Consider the following 25,588-nt stretch of genomic DNA (forward strand, 5'->3'; position numbering starts at 1 on the left):
CCCAATCGCCCATCGGGGCATCTAAGGTCTTTCCACCAATGGCTAGTGGGTAATAAAGTCCACAATTCCCATCTACACCTCAGGCGGCCTCACACTTAGATTTGTGCCCCCTCTTCTGAGTTTGTAACTTGGACCTTTTCCCTCTCCTTCCCCTCGTGACCCTGAAATGCGAAGAATCCAAATATTTATCTACCCTGGTCAAGGAACAAGAGTTCAATCAATCCTTGACGGAAGGGAGATGAAGACCACCACACATAGTGTGCCGGGCTGATAGCGCCCCCTACACCAAGGGTGAAGGTCCAGATCTTGTGCAGTTTAAAACCATATGGTTACCTAATGCAATCAACATCACGCGTTTCAAAGCTACATAAGTCCCAATGAAGAACCAAATAGTGATAGTTATAATTGCAGGTTATGTATCCACGAGGATTCGAAACGCGTGAGCTCCGAATGCATTTGAGGCTCTAAGGCAGGGATGCCCAACCTGCGGCCCTCCAGCTGTTGCAAAACTACAACTTCCAGCATGCCCGGACTGCCTACAGCTATCAGCCTACAGCGGGGCATGGTGGGAGTTGTAGTTTTACAACAGCTGGAGGGCCGCAGGTTGGGCATCCCTGCTCTAAGACAACCTTCCATCTTTCCTCTATTTCCTGTGACCAGTAGATACTGAGGATTTTGGATCCAATTTTGGTACATCTTCCGCATTTCACATCTACATAGGTCACAATGAAGAACCAGATAGAGATAGCTATACTGGAATGATATGTAACCTTGAGGATTCGAAACGCGTGAGCTGCAGGCTCCGGATGCATTTGGACTTGAGGCTTCAAGAGAACATTCCATCTTTCCTTTATTTCCTGTGACCAGTAGAGACTACGGGTGCATTCCCACCACTGTATGTATTTTGCGATCCACAAAACGCGGATCCGCAAAATACAGATGATGCCTGTGTGACCTCTGTCTTGCATCAGTTTTTTTGCGGACCCATTGACTTCAATGGATGTGTGAACCGCTTTTTGTGCCCAAGTGTAGGGCATGTTCTCTCTTTTCACAGGACGGACATACGGATGCAGAGAGAACATCGCATCCATATGGCAGTTTTGCAAGAGATAGAACATGTCCTATTCTTGGCCTCAAATGCAGACCACCAACCCATTGAAGTCAATGGGTTCGCATAAAAACAAAAGGGGGCAACACAGACGTGATCCATATTTTACGGATCTGCGTTTTGTGGACTGCAAAAATACATACGGCCGTGTGAATGCACCCTAGGAATTTTGGATAAAATGTTGGTAAAATCCACACGCGTTTCACATCTGCATAGGTCACAATGAAGAACCACATAGTGATAGCTATAATCGAGTATGCAACCATAAGGTTTCGAAACGCGTGTGTTGGGGGCTTCAAATACACACTGGATCTTGTAGAGACAGAGAATTTTGGTTGGGATTGATCTTTGTATGGACATCGTCCTGTGAGACTGGAGGTAGGATTAAACTGACACCGGCCGGCGGGGGTCCACCACTGGTGGCCAGCTCAGACCACCCCCCCCCCCCCCCCCCCCCCCCCGCAGAGCAAATATCAAAGAGTGTGGAAATGCAAACCATTAGATACAGAACAATTCCAGAAAACAAAAAACTGTGAAGAGCCCCCGACAGAAACTGATCATACAAGGTCATGGTGACATCCTGTGTGGTAGTGAGACCAGCGCCACCCCCCCCCCCTCCCTCCTGTTTTTGCTCCGGGACACCATGAAATCAGGGAGAAAGTCTCAGAAATGTATGAAAAGTTTTCGGATGAAACGGGTCGATTATTCAGAGTTCATAAGAAAAAGGTTCATTAAATCCAAGACGCTCGGAGCAGCGTCCATGTTGCTCCCCTCCTCCCGGTGGAGCGTCGTACCGAAAACTTTTTGCTTTGTTTTTGTTCCTGTGGTATCAAATGAAAGATACGTTTCCTCAGAAGTTTTAACCAAAAAATTCAAAAAATTACAATACACAAAATCCGGTTGTTTGGCAAAAAGAAATATGTAAAAAGGCGCCAACGGTAGAATGAAGATTATTGAAGGTCATGATAGATATTGTCCTGTGGCTCAGAATATCCAGGAAGTTCTGCGTTACTTCCGGCTTTTATTTTAGATTTTTTTTTTCCGGAAAGACGTCAGTGTTTACCTGGGAAGCACAGCATGGTGGGAAAGAAACGTAGCAGTTGCGTCTTTGGCATGGCGGTATAGCTGTATGATCCCATGACGATCGTAGCGTCCCATCAACCAGAGAGTCTCTATTGAGTCTGTGGCTCCTCCCACGGCGATGCTGTGCGGTCTGTGAGTTTGGTTCGCTCTCCTTGCACTCGTTTTGGCAGCCATGTTTTTATATGTCCACATTGTATCACTGTACAGTCTCATGGTTTGTTTTTTTTCTGGCACCGCAGCGCTGAGCGCCGTTCTTGGTTGGATTTGTCCATTGCTCCAAAGAAAGAAGAGATATTTCTTAACCAATGAAGATAACATGAAAATAAGTTGTATCCTCCGTAACATGTGCAAAATAGAGAAAAAATATTGAAATACTTTATGTAGGAATGGGGCACAGGAATCTGCAAAGAGAAGAGAGAAAGCTGGTCATGGCGGGAACATGCACGGCATTGTGGTATTTGTAGTGTTTATGCTATGTTACATGACATTTAATCAGTTCATATGTAGCAGCAGTTACGGACAATGGTTGTGGAACCACTGTGCCAACTAACTTGTTTGACGTTGGGCTAGTCCTGAGGTCATTATCCTGGCGGTAACCTGGATTTCACACTTTAACTCCAATACAGGGATCTGGACTTCGCTGCAGGGGAGCCACCAAGGTGCTACCTCTTGGAATAGTCCCGGTGTAGTTGGCAGCTGACACAACAGGTCAGAATCACTAGTGCAAGGCACTAAAGGCACAAGCAGGATCATAAACAGAACCAAACAAGAACTGGCAGGACACAAACGAATCCAAGGCAAAAAACGGACAGAACCAAACTAAGGACAAGCAGGCAGAGACCATACAAAATTCAGGGAATAGACTTCAGGACACAGTTCAGGCAAAACAGATACATGCGCAGAAACTTAGCAAGAGTCATCAGACAGGAACTAGAACTTGGGAATTCATTGGAAAACAGAACTAGGACGAAGTTCAGAACATTCACGGAACAGACTCAAGTGCATGGCAAACAGAACTAGGACAACAGATAAAGCCAGACAGTGAACAAAATCAAGGTACAGACTTCACAGACAGAACATACAGAGATCCAACAGAATCTGAGACTGCACAGACGGGGCAGGACACAAACTCAGGACATACAAAGCAGATTTAACAAACTCATTAGTCAAACAGATGCAAACACAAGGCCAGGGAACATTAACTCATGCAATACTGAGGTAAGGAGAGATACAAAGCCCCCAATTTACACCTACTAAGTAACTAAGACCAGGACACAAGGAACAGTGGCAACACGAATCGCCATTAAACACAATGGCACAAAGTCAAACCCACAAGAAGAGGACGCTTGAGCAAACGGTATAATGGCAAAAGGGAAACACCACTGTAACAGCAGTGATGGGAGAAGAGTCAAAAGAAACTGCATTAGAGGAACACTCCATGAAGAACTGATGCAGGCTCTGCGGGGGGCGGAGCATAACAAAGAGGTTCTCCAAGGATTGAACTCTGTATTCAGATTTCATGACCCGCCCCCTCGGATCCTACAACTGGCATAAGTATTGTTTTTGCTCGGAGGAGTCCTTTAACACAGGTGGTTTGGCCACAGGCGTCCGACACGGGTCCTAAATGGCCTGTGCAACCTTCTTCACCAGTTTCAAGATTTCCGCTTGCTGTCAATGAATGGGAACATTCATGTTTATATCCAGAGCCTGACAACCTGCTCTTGACAAAATACCTACCACAGCCTGGAGTTCGGGACAGAAGTCCTGCTCTATACTTCTAAATTGTAACAAAAAACAGCTGTGTGAGCAGGACTAGGATGTGATGTTCCCATTCAGAAGCAGCGGCCATCCTGTAGCATAGGCTGCACGCTGCAATAATATCTGTCAGATCTTACCACATAAGTAAAATCCCGACTGGAACCAGTAACAATATTGAGATCCAGGATACCCTGACGGCCGCTGCTCCCAATGTAGGTTCTGGGTCACATGGTTTGGTTGTCGGAGGCGTCACGTAAGTCGTCGTGGTTGTGGTCGTGATTGTCATTGTCGTCTCTGCAAGGAAGAGATTGATATTTTTAGGTTATTATCTATGTGCCGCATATTATAAAGATGATACATTATAACACACAACTAATAAAGACAAATTATAGTACAGCCAAACCGATCACTGACCAATCACTGATCAGACCAATCACTGATCAGACCAATCACTGATCAGACCAATCACTGATCAGACCAATCACTGTCCAGACCAATCACTGTCCAGACCAATCCCTTATCAGACATTCAATGTCCAGCCAGACCAATCCCCAATCAAATCAATCACTGATGAGACCAATCACAGTCCAGACAAATCCTGGGTCAAACCAATTACTGTCCAGACCAATCATTGCTCATACCAATCAGTGATCAGACCAATCAGTGATCAGACCAATCACTCTCCAGACAAATCACTGATCAGACCAATCAGCATTCAGATCAATCACTATCCAGACCAATCACCGTTCAGATCAATCATGGGTCAGACCAGTCACTGATGACATCAGACTACATTGGCCGAGATGACATCATCATCCTATATCCAGGATGTGACAAGATACAAAAAAACTGAATTTTTGTCACTTTTGTTACTTTGTTGCAATTCCTCTTTTTACTGGTCACAATCTCTGACTAACGGACGCGCTGTTGATAAAGCGGCAGATGGTAACGATGGAGGACAGCGGCGTGCGCCTCGACCTCAGCAGTCGCTTTGCGCTCAGGCAGCATGCTACTGCACCTAGTAAATCCAGTAATCCGACCGTCACCGCCCGGCGCGCACTTTATAAATTCAAGGTTTTCTAAGTGGGACGTGACCATCTGTACAGTAAACGCCATCAGTCTTCATTTATAAGGAGACTTTACGTCCCAGGTCCCATCAGTCACGTCTGCACCGCATTATTCATATCGTAAATCCGATTCTCCCCGTCCTCGGGACTGGAACATACATTCTGCTCTAATAACAGGATTTTCCCCAATGGCCCCGAGTCAATTACAGAGGAACGCTGATGATAATTATGATCTATGGCTTGTTATAGCTTCCTCTCTCTCCACTCCATCCCTGGGACTCTGCGGCCGAAACCTTCTTGTTGGCGATGTCCGATGCGAGCATCTAAGCCCCACCCCTTCCTATACGGAAAATCGCTTCTACTGCAAGAGGCTTGGATAAATAGCACAATAGCATTAAGGAAATGGCGCACATTACCTCCATGTGATGGACGACACATCCAGCTGTAGGACACATGCTCATTACAGTCACCCACCCACAATGGCGGTTAGAAATACGGCGGGCAGGGGGGACCCGACCACGGTAGGACGCCATGTTTTGTTTTTACTTCCATATCCGATCATGACATGTTCAAAGCTATGGATGGATAGATGACAACTCCCAAATAAGCTGGACCTCCGTGGACCGTTGCGACTGTGACACTATATAGTCAGTCCCAGTTGGTGTCAATGGCTATAAAATTGCGCAACATGCCAACGGTGAAAATAGCGGGATAAATTACAGATAGTGGACCATATCATAGGGAACCAACTGAGATTGTTGCCCTCTGAGATACAAAAATCCACCAGAACATTTCAGATTTTACACTAGCACTGCAGTACCTACAAACCGCCTGTGGGGGCGCCAGAGACTCTTAAATTCTATAGGGAACTACTGAAAAAGGCGTCGGTAAAAGATTTTTTTTTTTTTAGGTTTCTTCTTCTTATTTCTTTATGGGGCAGAACATCTAAAGAAGGAAAACATCTGGGAAAAAAGTGGAATTTTCTGAGCAGATCTCAAGCTCCGGGTTGTCTTAGGGGGTGGTGCTACCCTGCAATGTCTCAGCCTACACGTGATGCCATGAGAGGGTTAAGTGGTCTGCACTATGTGAGGAGGTTTCATTATTTGCTCATTAGGCTTTAATTACCCTCTAATACATCTGACATGGAGGTCAGGAGTTTTCCCCTCCCCAGGTGGAGGCTTTCATGATATCTTGGTGAGGAGGGGGCTTGTGTTCCAGACCACAGGCCTGATCCGCGCAGACATCACTTTGATGTTGAGTATTAATAATTAGAATATAATACATAATGTTTATGAGGCCGTCACCAGAGATCTCATAGTGAGGCCTCCGGGGGTGGAAGGAGCAGAATTTATTATACACAAATCTGTCAAGGCGATGTTCCCACACCGCACACGTCCCATCTGTTCCCTATATGATACATGACATCCAGGGTGTCCATTCCTCTGCTAAGGGTCTGATCAGTTACATATGTTCCTCCGTGGCCCGGATCCAGCTTCTCATACAAAGATTCCTCCATGCTTTGACCACATCATCAACAACCTGGACAAAGGCCTTGCACCAAGGTCACAGCCTCTGCAGTTCCTGGGAAGAAAAGGGGGGACCAGCCACATTTCCCCCATTCCTATTCCTAAGTGGTGTGAACAGAGACCTACATCTACTAACATATTACAACATCAGTAATGAAGGGAAGGTATGGAGGAAGAATATATTGCTGCAGATTGGGAAGGATGATATAGCAATGGAGAGAAGGACATGGGAGAGAAGTGAGTTATGGAAAAGGAGAAGGCAATGGGAGAGAAGTAGACTATGGGAAAGGAGAGAAGAGGAGAAGAGAAGGGGGTTATAGGGGAGAGCGGATAAGGGGGCTATGGAAGAGGACAGAAGACAAGTGGGAAATGGAAGAGGAGAGAAGAGAAGAGGGCTATGGAAGAGTAAAGGAGAGAAAGGTGAAGAGAAGTGGGATATGGACGAGGAGTGAAGAGGAAAGGATAAGGGGGCTATGGAAAAGGAGAATGCTATAGTAGAGAAGATAGGTAGGCTATGGAAGAGGAGAAGATAAGGGGCTATGGGAGAGATTATAAGGAGGCTATGGAAGAGGAAAGAATAGAGAAGTGGACTATGGAAGAGAAGAAGAGAAAATAATGGGGCTATACTACGGGGGAGAAGAGAAGTAGGCTATGAAAGAGGAGAGAAGAAGAGAAGATAAGGGGCTATGGGAAAGAAGATAAGGGAGCTTTGGAAGAGGAGAGAAAAGTAAAGAGAAGTGGAGAAGGCTATTGGAGCGATGTGAAATATGGAAGAGAAGAGGAGAGAAGTTATTGAGGAAAAGAGAGGAGGAGACCGCTATGAAGAAAGAGAAGAAAATGGTCTATGAATTAGAGAGGTGACGAGTGGAGAAGGCTGTGGGACAGCAGAAATGTGAGCTATGGAAAACATGAGATGGACACTTTGGGAGAGGAGATAAGAGGAAAGAAGAAGGCTGTGGGAGAGAAAAAGGGGGCAATGGAACAGATGAGATGGAAATTATGGAAGGAATAAGTAGAGGAGATGACTATGGGAGAGACAAAAAGGGCTATGGAAAAGAGGAAATAGAGACTATGGAAGAGGAGAGGAGAGAAGGGAGGATAATAGGACAGGAGAAGGCTATAGGAGAAAGAGAAGAGGCTGTGGAAGAGATGAAATGGAGACTATGGGAGAGAAGATGAGAGAAGAGACAACAGGAGCAAAGAAGAAGGCTGTAGTAGGAGAGAAGATGGCTATGAAAAGAAAACAGCAGGGGTTTTTGTGTGTGAAAAAACGAGGAGCTATAAAGAAGAAGAGAAGAGAAGTGGGCTAGAAAAGAAAAAAAAAAGGAGAGGAGAAGGTTATGGGGTAGAAGAGAAGGGGCTATGAAAGAGAATAATAGAGGAGAGAAGAATGGGCTATGCAACACATGAGACGATGGAGAGTATAGAAGAGAAGAGCAGAGGATAGAAAGGAGAATAGGATAGAAGAAGCTATGGGAGAGAAGAGACGTATGGAAGAGAAGGGGATTGGTCTAGACTAGAGCAGGGATGCCCAACCTGCGGCCCTCCAGCTGTTGCAAAACTACAACTCCCATCATGCCCTGCTGTAGGCTGATCGGGCATGCTGGGAGTTGTAGTTTGGCAACAGCTGGAGGGCCACAGGTTCAGCATCACTGGCCAAGAGGATGGAAGGGAAGAAATCTAGGGCAGAGAAATGCTTATCTTTGGGCCAGAATGGAAAGAGTCTAGGAAACACAAGGGAAGGGAAAAGGAAAGGATCCAGGGGCAGAAGGGTCAGGAGAGAGAAGGGACGAAGACTACAGAAGATATTAGGGGACAGGTGACAGAAGAGAACAGGGAGATAAGTGAGCTACATGAAAAGAAGGCAAGGTAAGCGAAGGGATAGCGGATGGAGAGCAGAAAAGAAGGGAATGGAAACTGTCTGTGGAAGAGAAGACAAGGGGGTTAGGTGAAGAAGGTAAGAGAATTGAAGGGCACTATGGATAGAGAAGAGAGCACCAGATCTTCTAAAATGGGAGTATTATATTGAATGGACCATAATCAAGAAGGGTAGACTTTTATTTTATTTTACTGTATTTGCCTTGGAACCTGAACATGCGATGCATTTACATACAAGACACTCGGAGGCACATCCATGATCTTGACTACATCTCGTATCTGAACTCTACATGAGATTTTTATACATCATCTTCTGGCCAACACTTAGTCCAGAAGTTCTGGCCTCTGCTTGCCCAGAATTATAGTTCCATCTACTCTAGTTCATCTACATACACGATCTTGTATCCACCGCTGTGTACATATGTCATGAAGCACCACACATGGTGTGATCCTCATTGCTTGTCTACACAACACTATGGTCTTATATCCATGAGGAGCATCTGGAGTGTCTCCAGAGCTGTCCCCAGACCCACCTGTTTTTTGGGCTTCTGTGGTGATGTACTTGGGCTCCTCTGTCCACGGCGTAGCGTGGGCGGCCACACTCCAGTCACTCCAGGTGCCAATCTCGTAGTCTTTGGCTGCCACTTGGATTATGTACTCCTTACCCGCGTAGGCGTCTGTGATGGTATGTGACGTCCCGTCTGATAATTCTACCTGTGCAAAGAGAAAGAACACAAAACTGTCACAAAGCTAAGTACGACTTAGGGCGCCTTTCTGGAGATGGCAGGAATGTGTCACCAGAAAAAAGCTAAAATCCAGTGTTTGAGAAGAAAATGTGAATAAAGTGTGGGTCTTGGGGGAGGGAGTTTTTCGGGGGACGCAGATGTAACAGTTATGTACTTTTTGAGTAGGTTGATTCATGTGACATGAGCTATGATCTTGTATTTCTGGCTGCGCTGTGAAGTCCCGGGGGTGAGGGGTTCTCATATGGTCAGAATTTCAGAAGGCTGAGGGATGGGGTGACAGAGCTGGCAGACTGGCTGACACAGACCAGACGGAGCGGGGTGATATCCGGCCCAGGTGACCGATATGGCTGTCAGGGGGTCTCATACATTGCTGTGCTTCACTAGTGACCGCATCCAGCCCGCTCGGCGGGATATCAGGTTTACATGTGGCTTCTGCACTGGGAGTCAGCAGGAGAACCAGCGCAGATAGAAGACCCTGCACATTATGTCCTCCGCAATGTGGTTCTGTACCCACAATGCATCACATCAGTCCTTTATGTCGTGTGACAGACGTTGGAGAAATTCAGGGTAAAGAGAGAAAACTCCCCAATCCTACCAATCGTCTGGCAGGAGTAATAAACCACTAGACACCAGGAACAGGGGCAATAAACCATTAAACACCAGGGATATGGGCATTAAACCACTAGACACCAGGAAGAGGGGCATTAAACCACTAGACACCAGGGATATGGGCATTAAACCATTAGACACCAGGAAGAGGGGCATTAAACCATTAGACACTAGGGATAGGGGCATTAAACCATTAGACACTATGGATAGGGGCATTAAACCACTAGACACCAGGAACAGGGGCAAAAAAACATTAAACACTAGGGATAGGGGCATTAAACCATTAGACACTATGGATAGGGGCATTAAACCACTAGACACCAGGAACAGGGGCAAAAAAACATTAAACACTAGGGATAGGGGCATTAAACCATTTGACACCAGGGACAGGGGCACAAAACCATTAGACACTATGGATAGGGGCATTAAACCACTAGACACCAGGAACAGGGGCAAAAAACCATTAAACACCAGGGATATGGGCATTAAACCACTAGACACCAGGAAGAGGGGCATTAAACCATTAGACACTAGGGATATGGGCATTAAACCACTAGACACCAGGGACAGGGGCACAAAACTATTAGACACAAGGGGCAGACGTAATAAGCTGCTAGACGCCAGGGACAGGAGTAATAAACCACTAGACACCAGGGACAGGAGTAATAAACCACTAGACACCAGGGACAGGAGTAATAAACCACTAGACACCAGGGACAGGAGTAATAAACCACTAGACACCAGGGACAGAAGTAATAAACCACTAGACACCAGGGACAGGAGTAATAAACCACTAGACGACAGGGACATTAAACCATTAGACACCAGGAACAGGGGTAATAAACCACTAGACACCAGGGACAGGAGTAATAAACCACTAGACACCAGGGACAGGAGTAATAAACCACTAGACACCAGGGACAGGAGTAATAAACCACTAGACACCAGGGACAGGAGTAATAAACCACTAGACACCAGGGATAGAGGGATTAAACCACTAAACCCCAGGGGCATAGGTATTAAACCAACAGACACCAGGAACAGAGGTATTATACCACTAGATACCAGGCACCAGGGGTGCACCTAGCCTTTCTGCTGCCTGTGGAGAAAACTGAAACAGCGCCAAAACCCCTTCCCTCCAGCCCTCCTGTTAAAGACATACTTGGAAAATATGACATACATAATGTAAAGTGGAAGTGACTAGGAGTAACGACACCTCACCCCCCACCAGAGCGGGGACGCCCAGGGCTGAGCATGCGGGGATTAAATCCTCTTATCATCTGTTCTGCGCCAGGAGCTGCACAATGCCAGGCAGTGGTGTAGAGCACATCATCACTGCCCCAGCATGCCTGCGCCCCATGGTGCTGTGCCTGTCATCTCCTGCAGGTGGCGCTGTCTGTGCACATTACAATATCTGACTATTGCAGCCATTTATTAGTGTTGCTGCCCTGTGCGGCTGCAGATGTATTTACCTAGAATAATCATGAGAGCGGGGGATGGGGGGGGGGTATATCACATGTATCCGCTGGTATTTGCTGACTGAGATAAGCGCAGACGTCTGGCACTGCGCAGCGCTCAGAGATGAGCAATTAAGTAAATTGTGTTTGCTCTTCGTGATGGGATGAGCTGATTAGATTGCGGCCCTCTCATGTCTGTGTCTTATGGGTTTATAAACGTAATTAGAGGACTGGAGGAAGTTTGTGTGATAGACCTGCGAGACGCTATTACCGGCCAAGTGGCGGGGGCGCAGCGACCGGAGGCCGGATCTGCTACTCGACTACCAACAGTGCCCCAAAGGGGGTCCATCGAGTACCATCATGGCGCCCATCATTCCGCGTAAAAAAATAACGCTTCATGATGCGCTATTATTTCTATCAAATGTGACAGAATCTGCGACGGAGTCTCTGATGTAATAAAAAGTGTCAAAAACGGAGCGATCTGCAAGAAAATTCTAAAGCACTGAGTGATACATATGTGGTACGTCATGGGGGGGGGGGGGGAGAGATTGTAGTCACACCTGGTGCCTGAGGGACCTAAAGACAGTACCACAAATGGTCTCTGAGGGTTGAGACTTCCTAGTACAAATTTTGCAATGAGGGAAGGGGGGGGGGGGGGGGGGAGTCAGGAGCTGTGAGCTTTCTCGGAGCGTTCATCCATCATGTATAATGGTCAAAGGGCTACGGAAAGTGCCAATCCAGTGGTGAAGCTAAATCACCTCTTATACTTCAGTTATAGTATGATGATCGTCCAGAGATTCCAGTATCATGAGAGGAATACAAGGACTACAGTGTAGACTGACACACAGTTTGAGTGAAGGTTAAAGACATAAAAATGCAGAGTTCAAGGTCACCATGTATCTATTTAAAGTGTAAGAGACTCAGCTGAACATTAAAATATTAGAAGAGGGAGATTTTGGGCCTGGTGACCCTTAGTTCATATTCATATCTGTAACAACCCCTAGAAGGTTACATATCGAAGCGTTGAAGAAAGACTGTAGACCAGGGATGGCCAACCTGAGGCTCTCCAGCTGTTGCAAAACTACAACTCCCAGCATGCCCAGACTGCCTACAGTTATCAGCCTACAGCAGGGCATGGTGGGAGTTGTAGTTCTACAACAGCTGGAGAGCCATAGGTTGGCCATGCCTGCTGTAGACCATCGTGATTCTCCTATCAGGTTTTCAAACTCCAGGGGAAGTCAAGAAGTGGATTCTAAGGAAGCCGAGCATTCCTTCACCGAAAGCACAAAAGACTGGACGTATTCTCGAAAGAGAAGACAGCTCCACCAGGAAGGGGTGGAGAGATAAAGCTGAGAACGATTAATAACAAGATGGAAGGAGATGATAGAAGACTTAGGACCCAAATACAAGACAAGACATTCTGGAAGAACTACAGTAAAAATGGCTCTACAGGTAATTGTGACGGTTCCCAGCAGTGAGTTCCCACCACTAGAAGAAGGGACTGTCCAATATAGAGAGCCCCTGTATCCGCACCTTCCACCTCCAAGTGTTGGACTACTGAGATCTCCTGCTCTACACAAATCTCTGAAAAATTCTCATCTTTATGTCCTCGTCAACATGACAAAGATGCCTCGTCCTACAGAAACCAAACAGACCTTTGGCTGACACCGTCCATGTTGTTCTGAAAACATATTCCAAAACAAACTGTAAGTGATGGATTAGGAGCCATAATCTCAGGATCATAAGACTGATAGGGCCCAGCTGGGAATTCCGGCTTCCAAAGACCCAAGGAGCCAAGAGAAGTTACAGATGTGATCTAAGATTAGAGATGGCAAAAAACAACGCTCCAGCCCGGGATGCCGACCCATGACATGTTCTCAGGTCTGATATAAACAGGATACAACATGTCTGATACACAGAAGATACAGCATGTCTGATCCAAAGAGGATATACCATGTCTGATATAAAGAGGACACAACATGTCTGATACACAGAAGATACAGCATGTCTCATCCAATTAGGATACAACATTTTTGATATAAAGAGTAAGGTATACATGTCTCCTATAAAGAGGACACACACAACATATCTGATATAAAGAGTATACATGTCTAATACAAAGAGGATACAACATGTCTGATATAAGAAGATACAACACGTCTGATACAAAGAGGATATAACATGTCTGATATAAAGAAGATACAACATGTCTGATATAAAGAAGATACAACATGTGTGATATACAGAGGATACATGTCTGATATAAAGAGGATATGACGTGTGATCCAAGAAAGACACATGCCTGATATGAAGGTACAACATGTCTGATATAAAGATACAACATGTCTGATATAAAGAAGATACAACATGTCTGATATAAAGAGGACACAACATGTCTGATATAAAGATGATACATCATGTCTAATACACAGAAGATATAAAATGTGTGATATAAGGAGGATACAACACGTCTGATATAAAGAGGACATAACATGTCTGATATAAGGAGGATACAACATGTCTGATTGTCTGATATAAAGAGGACATAACATGTCTGATATAAGGAGGACACAACATGTCTCATATAAGGAGGATACAACATATCTGATATAAGGAGGATACAACATGTCTGATTGTCTGATATAAAGAGGACATAACATGTCTGATATAAGGAGGATACAACATGTCTGATATAAGGAGGATACAACATGTCTGATATAAGGAGGATACAACATGTCTGATTGTCTGATATAAAGAGGATATAACATGAGTGATATAAAGAGGACAGGACATTAGGTATATAATAGCCCAAGAACCACAAGGACACCTCAATGCAATGAGTCTTGGAGCATAAATATCACATGCGGAGCTGCTGACTGCTCCCACAGCGACTGTCACACATCTGAGAAGTAGAGACTCTCCTGGAGCTCGTGAATGGTTTTAGGTCCTAATCACTATCCACCTTTTATGTCGTACAGTGCAGCCTTATCCGCTCCACCTCGCTGAGCCACACAGTCTATTGTACGCTGATGATGGTGGAGGAGGCTCTCATGGATTTACTCTTCACTCTTTGGCTTCACATACAGTGATTTGTAGGGACTGGGGGGACGATGTGGAAAGTGAAGGGGCACAAGGGGGGGGGGGCTTTTGTCTTATGCTGAATGGAAGGGATTACTGATCAGTCACATAATGCCAATAATTAGGGGTGTAGGGGGTTTGAACGCTCCCTCCCACTTGAAGCTTGGACACATGGCTGTCTTGGGTAATTATCACACAGATTAAACAGACACTGAGCTCTAATTGTGGGCTCCCGGCTCCTTCCATTAATGACGGCTCATTAACGGGGCCGCGCTGGATATTTATGAGGAGAGCGCTCTTGTCAATCACCAGCAATGGGGCTGGAACCAGGGGGGACTGGGGGCTGAGGGCGCTGCACAATGGGAAGCGCTGCAAAAAATCATCCAAAAAGTTTCGCTACCAAAAATGGCAAAAATAAGTAGCAAACAATGTGACCCATCACCTCTCCAGCCTAATCTGTGACATGTGATACATCACACCCACCGGGATGCAAAGGGGAATCCATCAGCTACAGTCGCCAAAAAGACCCTTATTTCTCCAGTCATTTATTGGTTAACGGCTGAGGGTGGTACATTATGGCGACCGTGGCCCTAACAATGGCGAGCACCTCGTGTTCCGCGCAACCCCCCTCCAGATGTTCCCCTCGAATCTTCCTGGATCCTTCCCCGAATGCAGATCACAAACAGACTCAAAATTACCATCTGAGGGACGAAGATTTATTATCGCACTTATAGTGAAGATTACATCACGTTAGGGGCCCGGACAATAAAAGGGGCGCAGCAGGTGAGGCTGTGATGTAAAACAGCCGCAGCTCCCCGCCAGGAGACAAGCACAGAGAAGATCTGCAGAACCTGCCTCACATTCAGACCGGATCCCTTCTGCTTTTGCCCCATCACGATGAACATTTTCACCATTATCTATAAATTGTAGTTTTCATATTGGCCACTAGATGTCACCACAACACTACTCAGAAGCCTCTCACTTTACAGCCTGCTGGGAAACTGGTTCACGCCTCATTATCACTATTGGAAAAGAAAAGCATCATTCATGTCATTATTTCTTCGTGTTGACACTGTCATTTGAAGGGACCCGTCCTGTGTCTAGTAACAGAAATGGACCTCCCGTGTAGATTACTGGCACCATCTCCAGCACAGGTCAGCATCCACTTCTCCGCCAATTTCTTACAGCACTGGCGAGGAGTAACAGGCACACTGCAGGTGACTAGTTATATATATCGTACAGCCACAGAAGTCTTTGGACGGTCTTACTCAGAGCCATCATATATTTCAGAAAACTGCTCAAATAGCAATCCCCAGTGCACATTATTGGCTGTAATTATGATTTTGGGACCTGCAGACTGCAGATGCTGACAAAATGGAATCCTTACTGCAAAAATTCTGATGATGTCATTACCATATCTCAACAATTCTGATGACATCATTACCATAACCGAACAATTCTGATGACATCATTATCATAACCTTAGAATTCTGATGACGTCATTAATAAAACCGAAAACTCTGATGACATCATTATCATAACCCAACAATTCTGATGACGTCATTATCATAACCTAAGAATTCTGATGACATCATTATCATAACCTTAGAATTCTGATGACGTCATTACTATAACCGAAAACTCTGATGACATCATTATCATAACCCAACAATTCTGATTATGTCATTACCATAACCTAACAATTCTGATGACGTAATTACCATAACCCAACATTTCTGATGACGTCATTACCATTACCCAACAATTCTGATGACGTCATTATCATTACCCAACAATTCTGATGACGTCATTATCATAATTTACGAATTCTGTTGACGTCATTACTATAACCCAAAAACTCTGATGACGTCATTATCATAACCCAACAATTCTGATGACATCATTAACTTATCCCAATAACTCTGATGACATAATTATCATAACCCAACAATTCTGATGATGTCATTACCATAACCCAAAAATTCTGATGACATCATTAACTTATCCCAAAAACTCTGATGACGTCATTATCATAACCCAACAATTCTGATGATGCCATTACCATAACCTAACAATTCTGATGACGTCCTTACCATAACTCAACTATTCTAATGATGTCATTACCATAACCCAACAATTCTGATGAGGTCGTTACCATAAACCAGCTTTCCCAGGATGCGGAGTGGAAATCTGCCTTATTAGGCAGCAACAGAATAATGGTGGAATTAGTATTCAGGAAAGCTGGGTGACAACCCTCACAAGAGTCGTAATGTCGGCCATATTGACTGTCATGGCTGAATGTCTAAAAAATCTTCAATTTTCAGTGGGATTCTGTGGGAAGTTTTTGGAATTTCTGGAGGACGTGCCCTCTGAGGATTTCCTAAACATTTCCTGTGAAGCTACAATACAATATGGAGTTGTGCTTTAAACTGCCTCCCCCTATCCTCCCCCATCACCCCCAACCGCACTCATTATATAGAATCCACATGGAAACTGTCACCAGGTCCCCATCACTCATCGGCTGAGGTCCTGGGGACCTGACCCTGGTCAGCACCTCCGAAATCTGCCCCAGGAAGCAACACTCCACATAAAGGAGGTGACATCGCCCTTCATCCATGGACACTGATGTCCTTGTCATCACGGCGCTGCCTTTACACCCCCCCCCCCACCACCCCGGTCGCATGTGGTGTCCATGTGTAGAACTTGGCAGCTGCATGTTCCAGGTTCCCTGCCCGATAGATGGAAGTCTTTTATCACACTCACAAAATCAGCATCCAGGGGAGCAGTAAATCAGGGCGGCAGGCCATCAGCCTGAGCCGCAGCCATCTCTTATCACCTCACGCTGGATGCTCATTATAGGGATGGACACCAGTCATCCGCCCCAGTATAAATACACAGTAGTGGATCTGGGGGCCCAAAAACTGGACCAGGTCCTCAGGAATAGAGACCAGAGGCTTCTAAGGTCTAATTCTGATTTGAGGCCTTAACGGCATAGGGAGATCTCCTGGACAGTGCCCCATGCACTCTCCTGGTTCCTATGCTCCTCTACATTCTCGTATACCAGAGGCTTGCCTAGAGTCTGTAAACAGGGGGTTGGTCTGGTCTCTGTATATAGAAGAAACTGGTCTGGGTGTCTGTATCTAGTAATCTCCTGAGTTCCCTCTAGTGGTGGCTGTATATATCTGTATGCAGTAATCTTCTGAGCTCCCTCTAGTGGTGGCTGTATATATCTGTATGCAGTAATCTCCTGAGTTCCCTCTAGTGGTGGCTGTATATATCTGTATGCAGTAATCTCCTGAGCTCTCTCTAGTGGTGGCTGTATATATCTGTATGTAGTAATCTCCTGAGCTCCCTCTAGTGGTGGCTGTATATATCTGTATGTAGTAATCTCCTGAGCTCTCTCTAGTGGTGGCTGTATATATCTGTATGCAGTAATCTCCTGAGCTCTCTCTAGTGGTGGCTGTATATATCTGTATGTAGTAATCTCCTGAGCTCCCTCTAGTGGTGGCTGTATATATCTGTATGCAGTAATCTCCTGAGCTCCCTCTAGTGGTGGCTGTATATATCTGTATGTAGTAATCTCCTGAGCTCACTCTAGTGGTTGCTGTATATATCTGTAGGTAGTAATCTCCTGAGCTCCCTCTAGTAGTGACTGTATATTTCTGTATGCAGTAATATCCTGAGCTCCCTCTAGTGGTGGCAGTATATATCAGTATGTAGTAATCTCATGAGCTCCCTCTAGTGGTGGCTGTATATATCTGTATGTAGTAATCCACTTATCTCCTCTAGTTGTGGCTGTATATATCTGTATGTAGTAATCTCCTGAGCTCCCTCTAGTGGTGGCTGTATATATCTGTATGTAGTAATCTCCTGAGCTCCCTCTAGTGGTGGCTGTATATATCTGTATGCAGTAATCTCCTGAGCTCTCTCTAGTGGTGGCTGTATATATCTGTATGTAGTAATCTCCTGAGCTCCCTCTAGTGGTGGCTGTATATATCTGTATGCAGTAATCTCCTGAGCTCTCTCTAGTGGTGGCTGTATATATCTGTATGTAGTAATCTCCTGAGCTCCCTCTAGTGGTGACTGTATATATCTGTATGTAGTAATCTCCTGAGCTCTCTCTAGTGGTGGCTGTATATATTTGTAAGTAGTAATCTCCTGAGCTCCCTCTAGTGGTGGCTGTATATATCTGTATGTAGTAATCTCCTGAGCTCACTCTAGTGGTTGCTGTATATATCTGTAGGTAGTAATCTCCTGAGCTCCCTCTAGTAGTGACTGTATATTTCTGTATGCAGTAATATCCTGAGCTCCCTCTAGTGGTGGCAGTATATATCAGTATGTAGTAATCTCATGAGCTCCCTCTAGTGGTGGCTGTATATATCTGTATGTAGTAATCCACTTATCTCCTCTAGTTGTGGCTGTATATATCTGTATATAGTAATCTCCTGAGCTTCCACTAGTGGTGGCTGTACATATTTGTATGCAGTAATCTCCTGAGCTCCCTCTAGTGGTGGCTGCATATATCTGCATGCAATAATCTCCTGAGCTCCCTCTAGTGGTGGCTGTATATATTTGTATGTAGCAATCTCCTGAGCTCTCTCTAGTGATGGCTGTATATATCTGCATGCAGTAATCTCCTGAGCTCCCTCTAGTGGTGACTGTATATATCTGTAGGTAGTAATCTCCTGAGCTCCCTCTAGTGGTGGCTGTATATATCTGTAGGTAGAAATCCCCTTATCTCCTCTAGTTGGGGCTGTATATATCTGTTTATAGTAATCTCCTGAGCTCCCTCTAGTGGTTACTGTATATATCTGTATGCAGTAAGCTCCTGAACTCCCACTAGTGGTGGCTGTATATATCTGTGTGGAGTAATCTCCTGAGCTCCTCTAGTGGTGGCTATATATATCTGTATATAGTAATCTCCTGTGCTCCCACTAGTGGTGACTGTATATTTCTGTATGCAGTAATCTCCTGAGCTCCCTCTAGTAGTGACTGTATATTTCTGTATGCAGTAATATCCTGAGCTCCCTCTAGTGGTGGCTGTATATATCTGTATTTAGTAATCTCCTGAGCTCCCTCTAGAGGTGGCTGTATATATCTGTATGTAGTAATCCACTTATCTCCTCTAGTTGTGGCTGTATATATCTGTATATAGTAATCTCCTGAGCTTCCACTAGTGGTGGCTGTACATATTTGTATGCAGTAATCTCCTGAGCTCCCTCTAGTGGTGGCTGCATATATCTGCATGCAATAATCTCCTGAGCTCCCTCTAGTGGTGGCTGTATATATTTGTATGTAGTAATCTGAGCTCTCTCTAGTGATGGCTGTATATATCTGCATGCAGTAATCTCCTGAGCTCCCTCTAGTGGTGACTGTATATATCTGTATGCAGTAATCTCCTGAGCTCCCCCTAGTGATGGCTGTATATATCTGTATGCAGTAATCTCCTGAGCTCCCTCTAGTGGTGGCTGTATATATCTGCATGCAGTAATCTCCTGATCTCCCTCTAGTGGTGGCTGTATACATCTGTATGCAGTAATCTCCTGAGCTCCCTCTAGTGGGGGCTGTATATATCTGTATGTAGTAATCTCCTGAGCTCCCTCTAGTGGTGGCTGTATATATTTGTATGTAGTAATCTGAGCTCTCTCTAGTGATGGCTGTATATATCTGCATGCAGTAATCTCCTGAGCTCCCTCTAGTGGTGACTGTATATATCTGTATGCAGTAATCTCCTGAGCTCCCCCTAGTGATGGCTGTATATATCTGTATGCAGTAATCTCCTGAGCTCCCTCTAGTGGTGGCTGTATATATCTGCATGCAGTAATCTCCTGAGCTCCCTCTAGTGGTGGCTGTATACATCTGTATGCAGTAATCTCCTGAGCTCCCTCTAGTGATGGTTGTATATATCTGTATGAAGTAATCTCCTGAGCTCCCTCTAGTGGTGTCTGTGTATATCTGTATGCAGTAATCTCCTGAGCTCCCTCTAGTGGTGGCTGTATATATCTGTATGTAGTAATCTCCTGAGCTCCCTCTAGTGGTGGATGTATACATCTGTATGCAGTAGTCTCCTGAGCCCCCCTAGTTGTTACTGGAGGTATTCAGATTATTGCTCTTCCTGAAGCTTGTTGTTTCACATGTACCAGCACTGGGAGAAGGCGGGCAACATGGATTCCACCAGGGACATGTACAAAGAGCTTATATTGCATTGTAATTGGTAACACAGCATGACGGTGGTCCTGCAGAATTGCCGCTGACATTAGTTTTGCTGTAATGCCTCCATCACTTTTAATGTTTTGTTCTTTTTTGTTTTCTCGCCTGTAACTAAATGAAGCGCAAAACACGGAAAACGCAGGAAGTAAATCACAGCGACGATGGAGTTTTGTTACTAATTATGTAATCGCTATTATTACAATGTGGCAGTAAATCCAGAGTGCGCTGGATGTATGAACATGAGCGGAGGAAAGGGGGAGAATCACAGATATGGAGACAAAGTCATTAATTTTGCAGACGTGTAATTTCATCTTGTTGTGAAATGTTTTCATTCGCTGACATTGCCCCGGGCGGTGCGATTATTACACGGAAACCCGGAGCAGCAGCAAGGTGAGAACGGCGGAGAAAAAGCTATAATGCACGGCCCAGAGTCGGTAATTACACAAAAATAAGACAAAAATTATCTATCTATTTCAAATCTATCTCAAATCTATTTATCTATGGAACCTGCACTCCCTGAATTTTATGGTTGCCATTGTGGCACATAACAGGTAGGATTTAGTGTTAGGTTCCATCTTACAGAGATCGCCTTGACGTTTGGCAGACGGGCCCAAATAATTTTGTACAAAATATATTTGGCAAGAATCTCAAATTTACAAAATAAGCATAGCATTAGCACCAGAATGTTTTCTATAATTATGGCATTATTGTACTTTATTTGGTTTTCAGAGTGCTGTGCATTGTTTTTTTTTCTTTGTGTTTCTAGCCATAGCAGCGTGCACCTGCGTATTGGGATGTGCTGACTGACCCCCTTATCTATCTATCTATTTATCTATCTATCTATCTATCTATCTATCTATCTATCTATCTATCTATCTATCTCCTATCAAATCAGCTTTATTGGCAGGGCTAAATACATTTTACCATTGCCAAAGCAAGTGGGAAATAATTGGGTAGGGTTTGGGGGTGGGGACACATCCAGGGTGAGATATAGGAGTCCATGGTATATCAGGTTCTTCTCAGTCCATGGCAGGCAGTAATATATTGTGCTGCTATGGCCGCTGTGTTCTCCTCTTCCTCCTCCATAGAGGTGAAGTCTGGGCAGAGATCAGACAGTCTCCTGAAGTGAGAATCCCTCACTGCTAAGTATTTGGGGCACCGCAGCAGGAAATTTGCCTCATCCTCCACGGCCTCCTTGTCACACTGCTGCCAAAGTCTGCTCTCCCTGGGCTTGTACCTCTGTCTGTGACGCCAGGATTCAATGAGCAGGCTGTATTGGTTGGTGGCTTGGGCAGGCTGGGTTTGGGTGACTTGTTGCAGAGTGCTCTTTGTTTTTCTGGGGCTTCTTGGTGTAGCAAGGCTTTGTGATGGTAGGAGCTGGGACTGCTGCTACGCAGATGGGCTCTGAATGATAGCGCCCTCTTCTGGACAGCAAAGTAAATTAAGAATCTGCCCAGTTCTGCTCAACAGGCGTTGTTTGAGGTTATCCTGTGGACCTGGAGAAAGTGTTTGCAGAATTCTAGGTGGAAAAGTTCTGTTGGCCAAGAGTCCCACTTTGCCCGGTCTGGGTACTTGTTAGGGCCCCAGACTTCGCTTCCATACAGGAGTATTGGGGCGATGATGGTGCCAAGGATTTTAAGCCAGATGGTCACTGGTGCCTTAAGATGATACAGACGCCTTCTGATGGCATAGAAGGTTTTGCCCGCCTTGTCTTTCAGTGTTTCCATGGCTTTCTTAAAACTCCCTGATTGGCTGATTTCTAGGCCCAGGTAGGTGTAGCTGTCAGTTTCTGAAATTGGACAGTTGTTTAACAGGAAGGGAGGACGCCCGGCTGCTTTCCAGTTTCTATTCTGGAACACCATGATGTTGGTTTTGTTTGTATTGATGGGCAGTGCCCACGTGTTACTGAACTTCTCCAGGATTTTCAGGTCATCTTGGAGACCTTTCTCAGTTGGCGATAGTAGCAGAAGATAATCTGGATAAAGGAGAAATTTCACCTCGGTGTCATGGAGGGTGAGACCAGGTGCTGAAGAGGACTCCAGAGCTGCCGCCAGCTCTTTGATATAGATGTTAAACAGGGTTGGACTGAGGCTGCAGCCCTGTCTGACTCCTCGGCTCTGCCAGGAAATAAGCCGTTCTCCTCCCATTTACCTTCATGCTGCATCTGTTCTCGGTGTAGGAACTTCTGATGACATCATATGTTTTTCCTCCTATTCCGCTTTCAAGAAGTTTCAGGAATAGGCCCGGATGCCACACTGAGTCAAAGACCTTGTTAAAGTCTGTAAAGCAGACATAGATCTTTCCATGCTTTGTATTGCGGACATGGCTCTTGATGAGACTCTGCAGGGTGTATATGTGGTCCGTGGTGCGGTGGTTTGGTATGAAGCCTGCTTGGCTTCTGCTGAGGATGTTGTGCTGGGTGAGGAAGCTAATAATCTTCTTATTCAGGATACTGCTGAGGAGTTTCCCCAGGTTGCTACTGAAGCATATCCCTTAATAGTTGGCTGGGTCGTACCTGTCTCCGCCCTTGTGTATGGGGGTGATGATGCCCTGGTTCCAGCTCTGGGGGAAGTAGCCGGCACTCAGCACAAAATTGTAGAGTTTTACTAATGCAGCCTGGATACCTGACGGGCTGTATTTGATCATTTCTGGAATGATACCATCTGGGCCACTGGCTTTTTTACTCTTTATCACTGAGATCCTCTCTGTTATCTCCTGCGGTGTGATCGGTGTGTCTAGAGGGTCTTTGATTTTTTTCCTCCATATCCTTCAGCTTTTTCGTTATTACTTTTTGTTCTGGGCTTTGGTCCTCCGTCGAGATGGCTTTGTAAAGATCCTTGAAGTACTGGAGCCAGATGTTGCCATTTTGGATGTGGAGGTTGGTGTTCTTACTGGTTTTGTAGACGTGCTTTCATAGTTCCCAGAAGGAGTTGTCCTGGAGATCATCTTGGAGTGGAAGGATCTTGGTTGAGATGTTGCCTTGCTTTTTCGTTCTGAGGATGGTTGGAGTTGTTCGGATCTTGGTGTTTCCTATTTGAGGCCATTCTTAGCGCCTTCCTTATATCTTTACACTCCCTGTCAAACCAACTGTTGGGTTGTTGCTTTTTTGGCCTTTTGTTGCATCTTTTGAGGTCAGACATTTCTGCCATGGTGTAAAGTATATTATTAAAGTCCCTTATCACGAGATTTACTCCTTCTGGGTTCAGCTCATACACTTTACTATGGAAGTTATGGAGCATCTCCTGGATCTCTGCCCTGTTTATGGTCTCCATATACTTTGGGGCTGACATTTTGGACCTTTTAAAAGATGGAGGTAGGCTAGAGAGGCCGGTCTGCTGTGATGTTTGTGCCGGTGGTTTACTTGTGGATTTAATGTATAGGAGCAGTTGGTTGTGGTCTGACAGGTGTGTCTGTGTGGTGACTATGAAGCCACCAACAATTTTGGGGTCCATATCTGTGATGGCATAGTCTACCACACTGTTGCCTACATGGGAGTTTAGGGTATATCTACCAAGAGAGTCTCCCTTGGTGCGGCCACTGAGAATATGAAGTCCGAGGCTTCGACATAAGTGCAGCAATGTTATGCCACTTTTATTTACTGTGCTGTCATAGCTATTCCTCTCTGTGTGCACTGAGCTGTCACAGTCAGTGTCTGCTCCGAATATATAGACATTCCCGTCAGCTGTCAGGTAGTCTCTCTCCCTCCCTGTTCTTGCATTGATGTCTCCAAAGATGAGAACATTGCCCAGGGCCTGGAAATGGTCGGCTTCTTTCTGTAGGATATCAAAGCTGTCGAGATTGAAGTATGGAGACTCTGGTGGAGCTATGTATGCTGCCCAGAGGTAGACGTCAGCCGGAGAGGGGAGGATGGAGCGGCCTATCCTTACCCAGATGTGGCTGTCTCCTCTCTTTACTGGTCTGATCTGCTCATGGAGCTCCTCTTTATACCAGACTAATATTCCTCCTGAGCTCCGGCCCAGCTTGACGCTTTTGTTTTTCAGAGCAGGGACAGAGATCTCCCTGTATCCGGTGGGCACCAGGGATTTATTCTCTGTCTTAGTCCATGTATCTAGGAGGATCTGTATGTCAATGATTTTTAGTTCTTGGGTAAAGTCTGGATCGTGCATCTTACATCCGAAGGCTGAAGCGTTCAGGCCCTGAATGTTCCACCTGCTGACAATAAGAGATGTCAAGGTTTGTCCATATACCTTGTAATGAGCTGCCCTGCGTAGGACAAGCTGGATTCCTGACTGGTGGCCATATTCTAGCAGTTTGGTCCAGTCAATGTTCTGCACAGAGTGCTGAACAGGGTCTTTATCTCCTCAATGTCTCTAGTCTGCATTACTCTATGTGAGGCAGGTGGATTCCTCCATGGTTTGTGCCTCTGATGGCCATATTTTGGGTAAAGGTCACCATTTCCAGTTTGTTGAGGAGGGTATGAGGTTTCAGGTCTATTTGTTGTTGGTGACTTTTCCATAGGTTTTTGTCTTGTGTGGGGTCTGGGCCGGGGGTCTCTGTTGAGCACTATGTCTTTGAATTCTTTGGCTAGAAGGCTGACTCCTTGGTTATTGAGGTGTTTATTGTCATACAGGTGATGAAGGTTTATGCAGGGGTGTTGTGCCAGGGTGATTTCTGGCATGATGCTGATTTTAGCTGCCAGCTCGGTGTTGATGCTCTGGATGATGTGTTCAGGGATGTCCTTTCTTGGGAGCAGAGATGACAGGATGATTTTACAGCTGGGAAACTTCTGTTGTGGGGTCCATGCTAGCTGGCTCAGTTGTCCTGCTATCTGCTGGTGCTGGTCCTGGAGGTTATAGGTGGCTGTGTGTATCATAATGTGGTTGGGTTTGGTGAAATATGGATCATTGATGATGGCTGTTGCTTGTTCGATAGTAGAGCAGCGGATTTTACTGACTCTTTCCTGGGAAAAGTCGCTTTGTGTTCAAGTATTTACCATTGGAGTCTATAATCAGAACAGTATCAGGACACAGTGGTTTACTGCTCATGTCCGTGTCCGGCCTGCTGCTCGGGCATCTTGTAGGAAGCTGCTGTGGCTTAATTATTGTTT

At 45.4% G+C, this 25,588-nt stretch overlaps 1 protein-coding gene across 5 annotated transcripts in view; it reads right to left on the reverse strand.

The window, feature by feature from the left end:
- Positions 1-2,129: 2,129 nt before the first annotated feature.
- CNTFR (ciliary neurotrophic factor receptor) overlaps positions 2,130-25,588 on the reverse strand; it is a 379,375-nt gene continuing 355,916 nt past the window's right edge. For 4 of the 5 annotated variants that reach the window (XM_040420844.1, XM_040420847.1, XM_040420845.1 and 1 more), the window contains 2 exons: positions 8,954-9,134; positions 4,083-4,243 (listed from right to left, as the gene is read on the reverse strand). In XM_040420844.1, the coding sequence (XP_040276778.1) occupies positions 4,083-4,243; positions 8,954-9,134 (342 nt within the window). Of the gene's footprint in view, positions 2,593-4,082; positions 4,244-8,953; positions 9,135-25,588 lie in introns of those variants that run through there. The other variant, XM_040420848.1, reaches the window with a different exon arrangement.

This window comes from Bufo bufo, chromosome 2, assembly GCF_905171765.1.
Source record: "Bufo bufo chromosome 2, aBufBuf1.1, whole genome shotgun sequence".
NCBI classification, from domain to species: domain Eukaryota; kingdom Metazoa; phylum Chordata; class Amphibia; order Anura; family Bufonidae; genus Bufo; species Bufo bufo.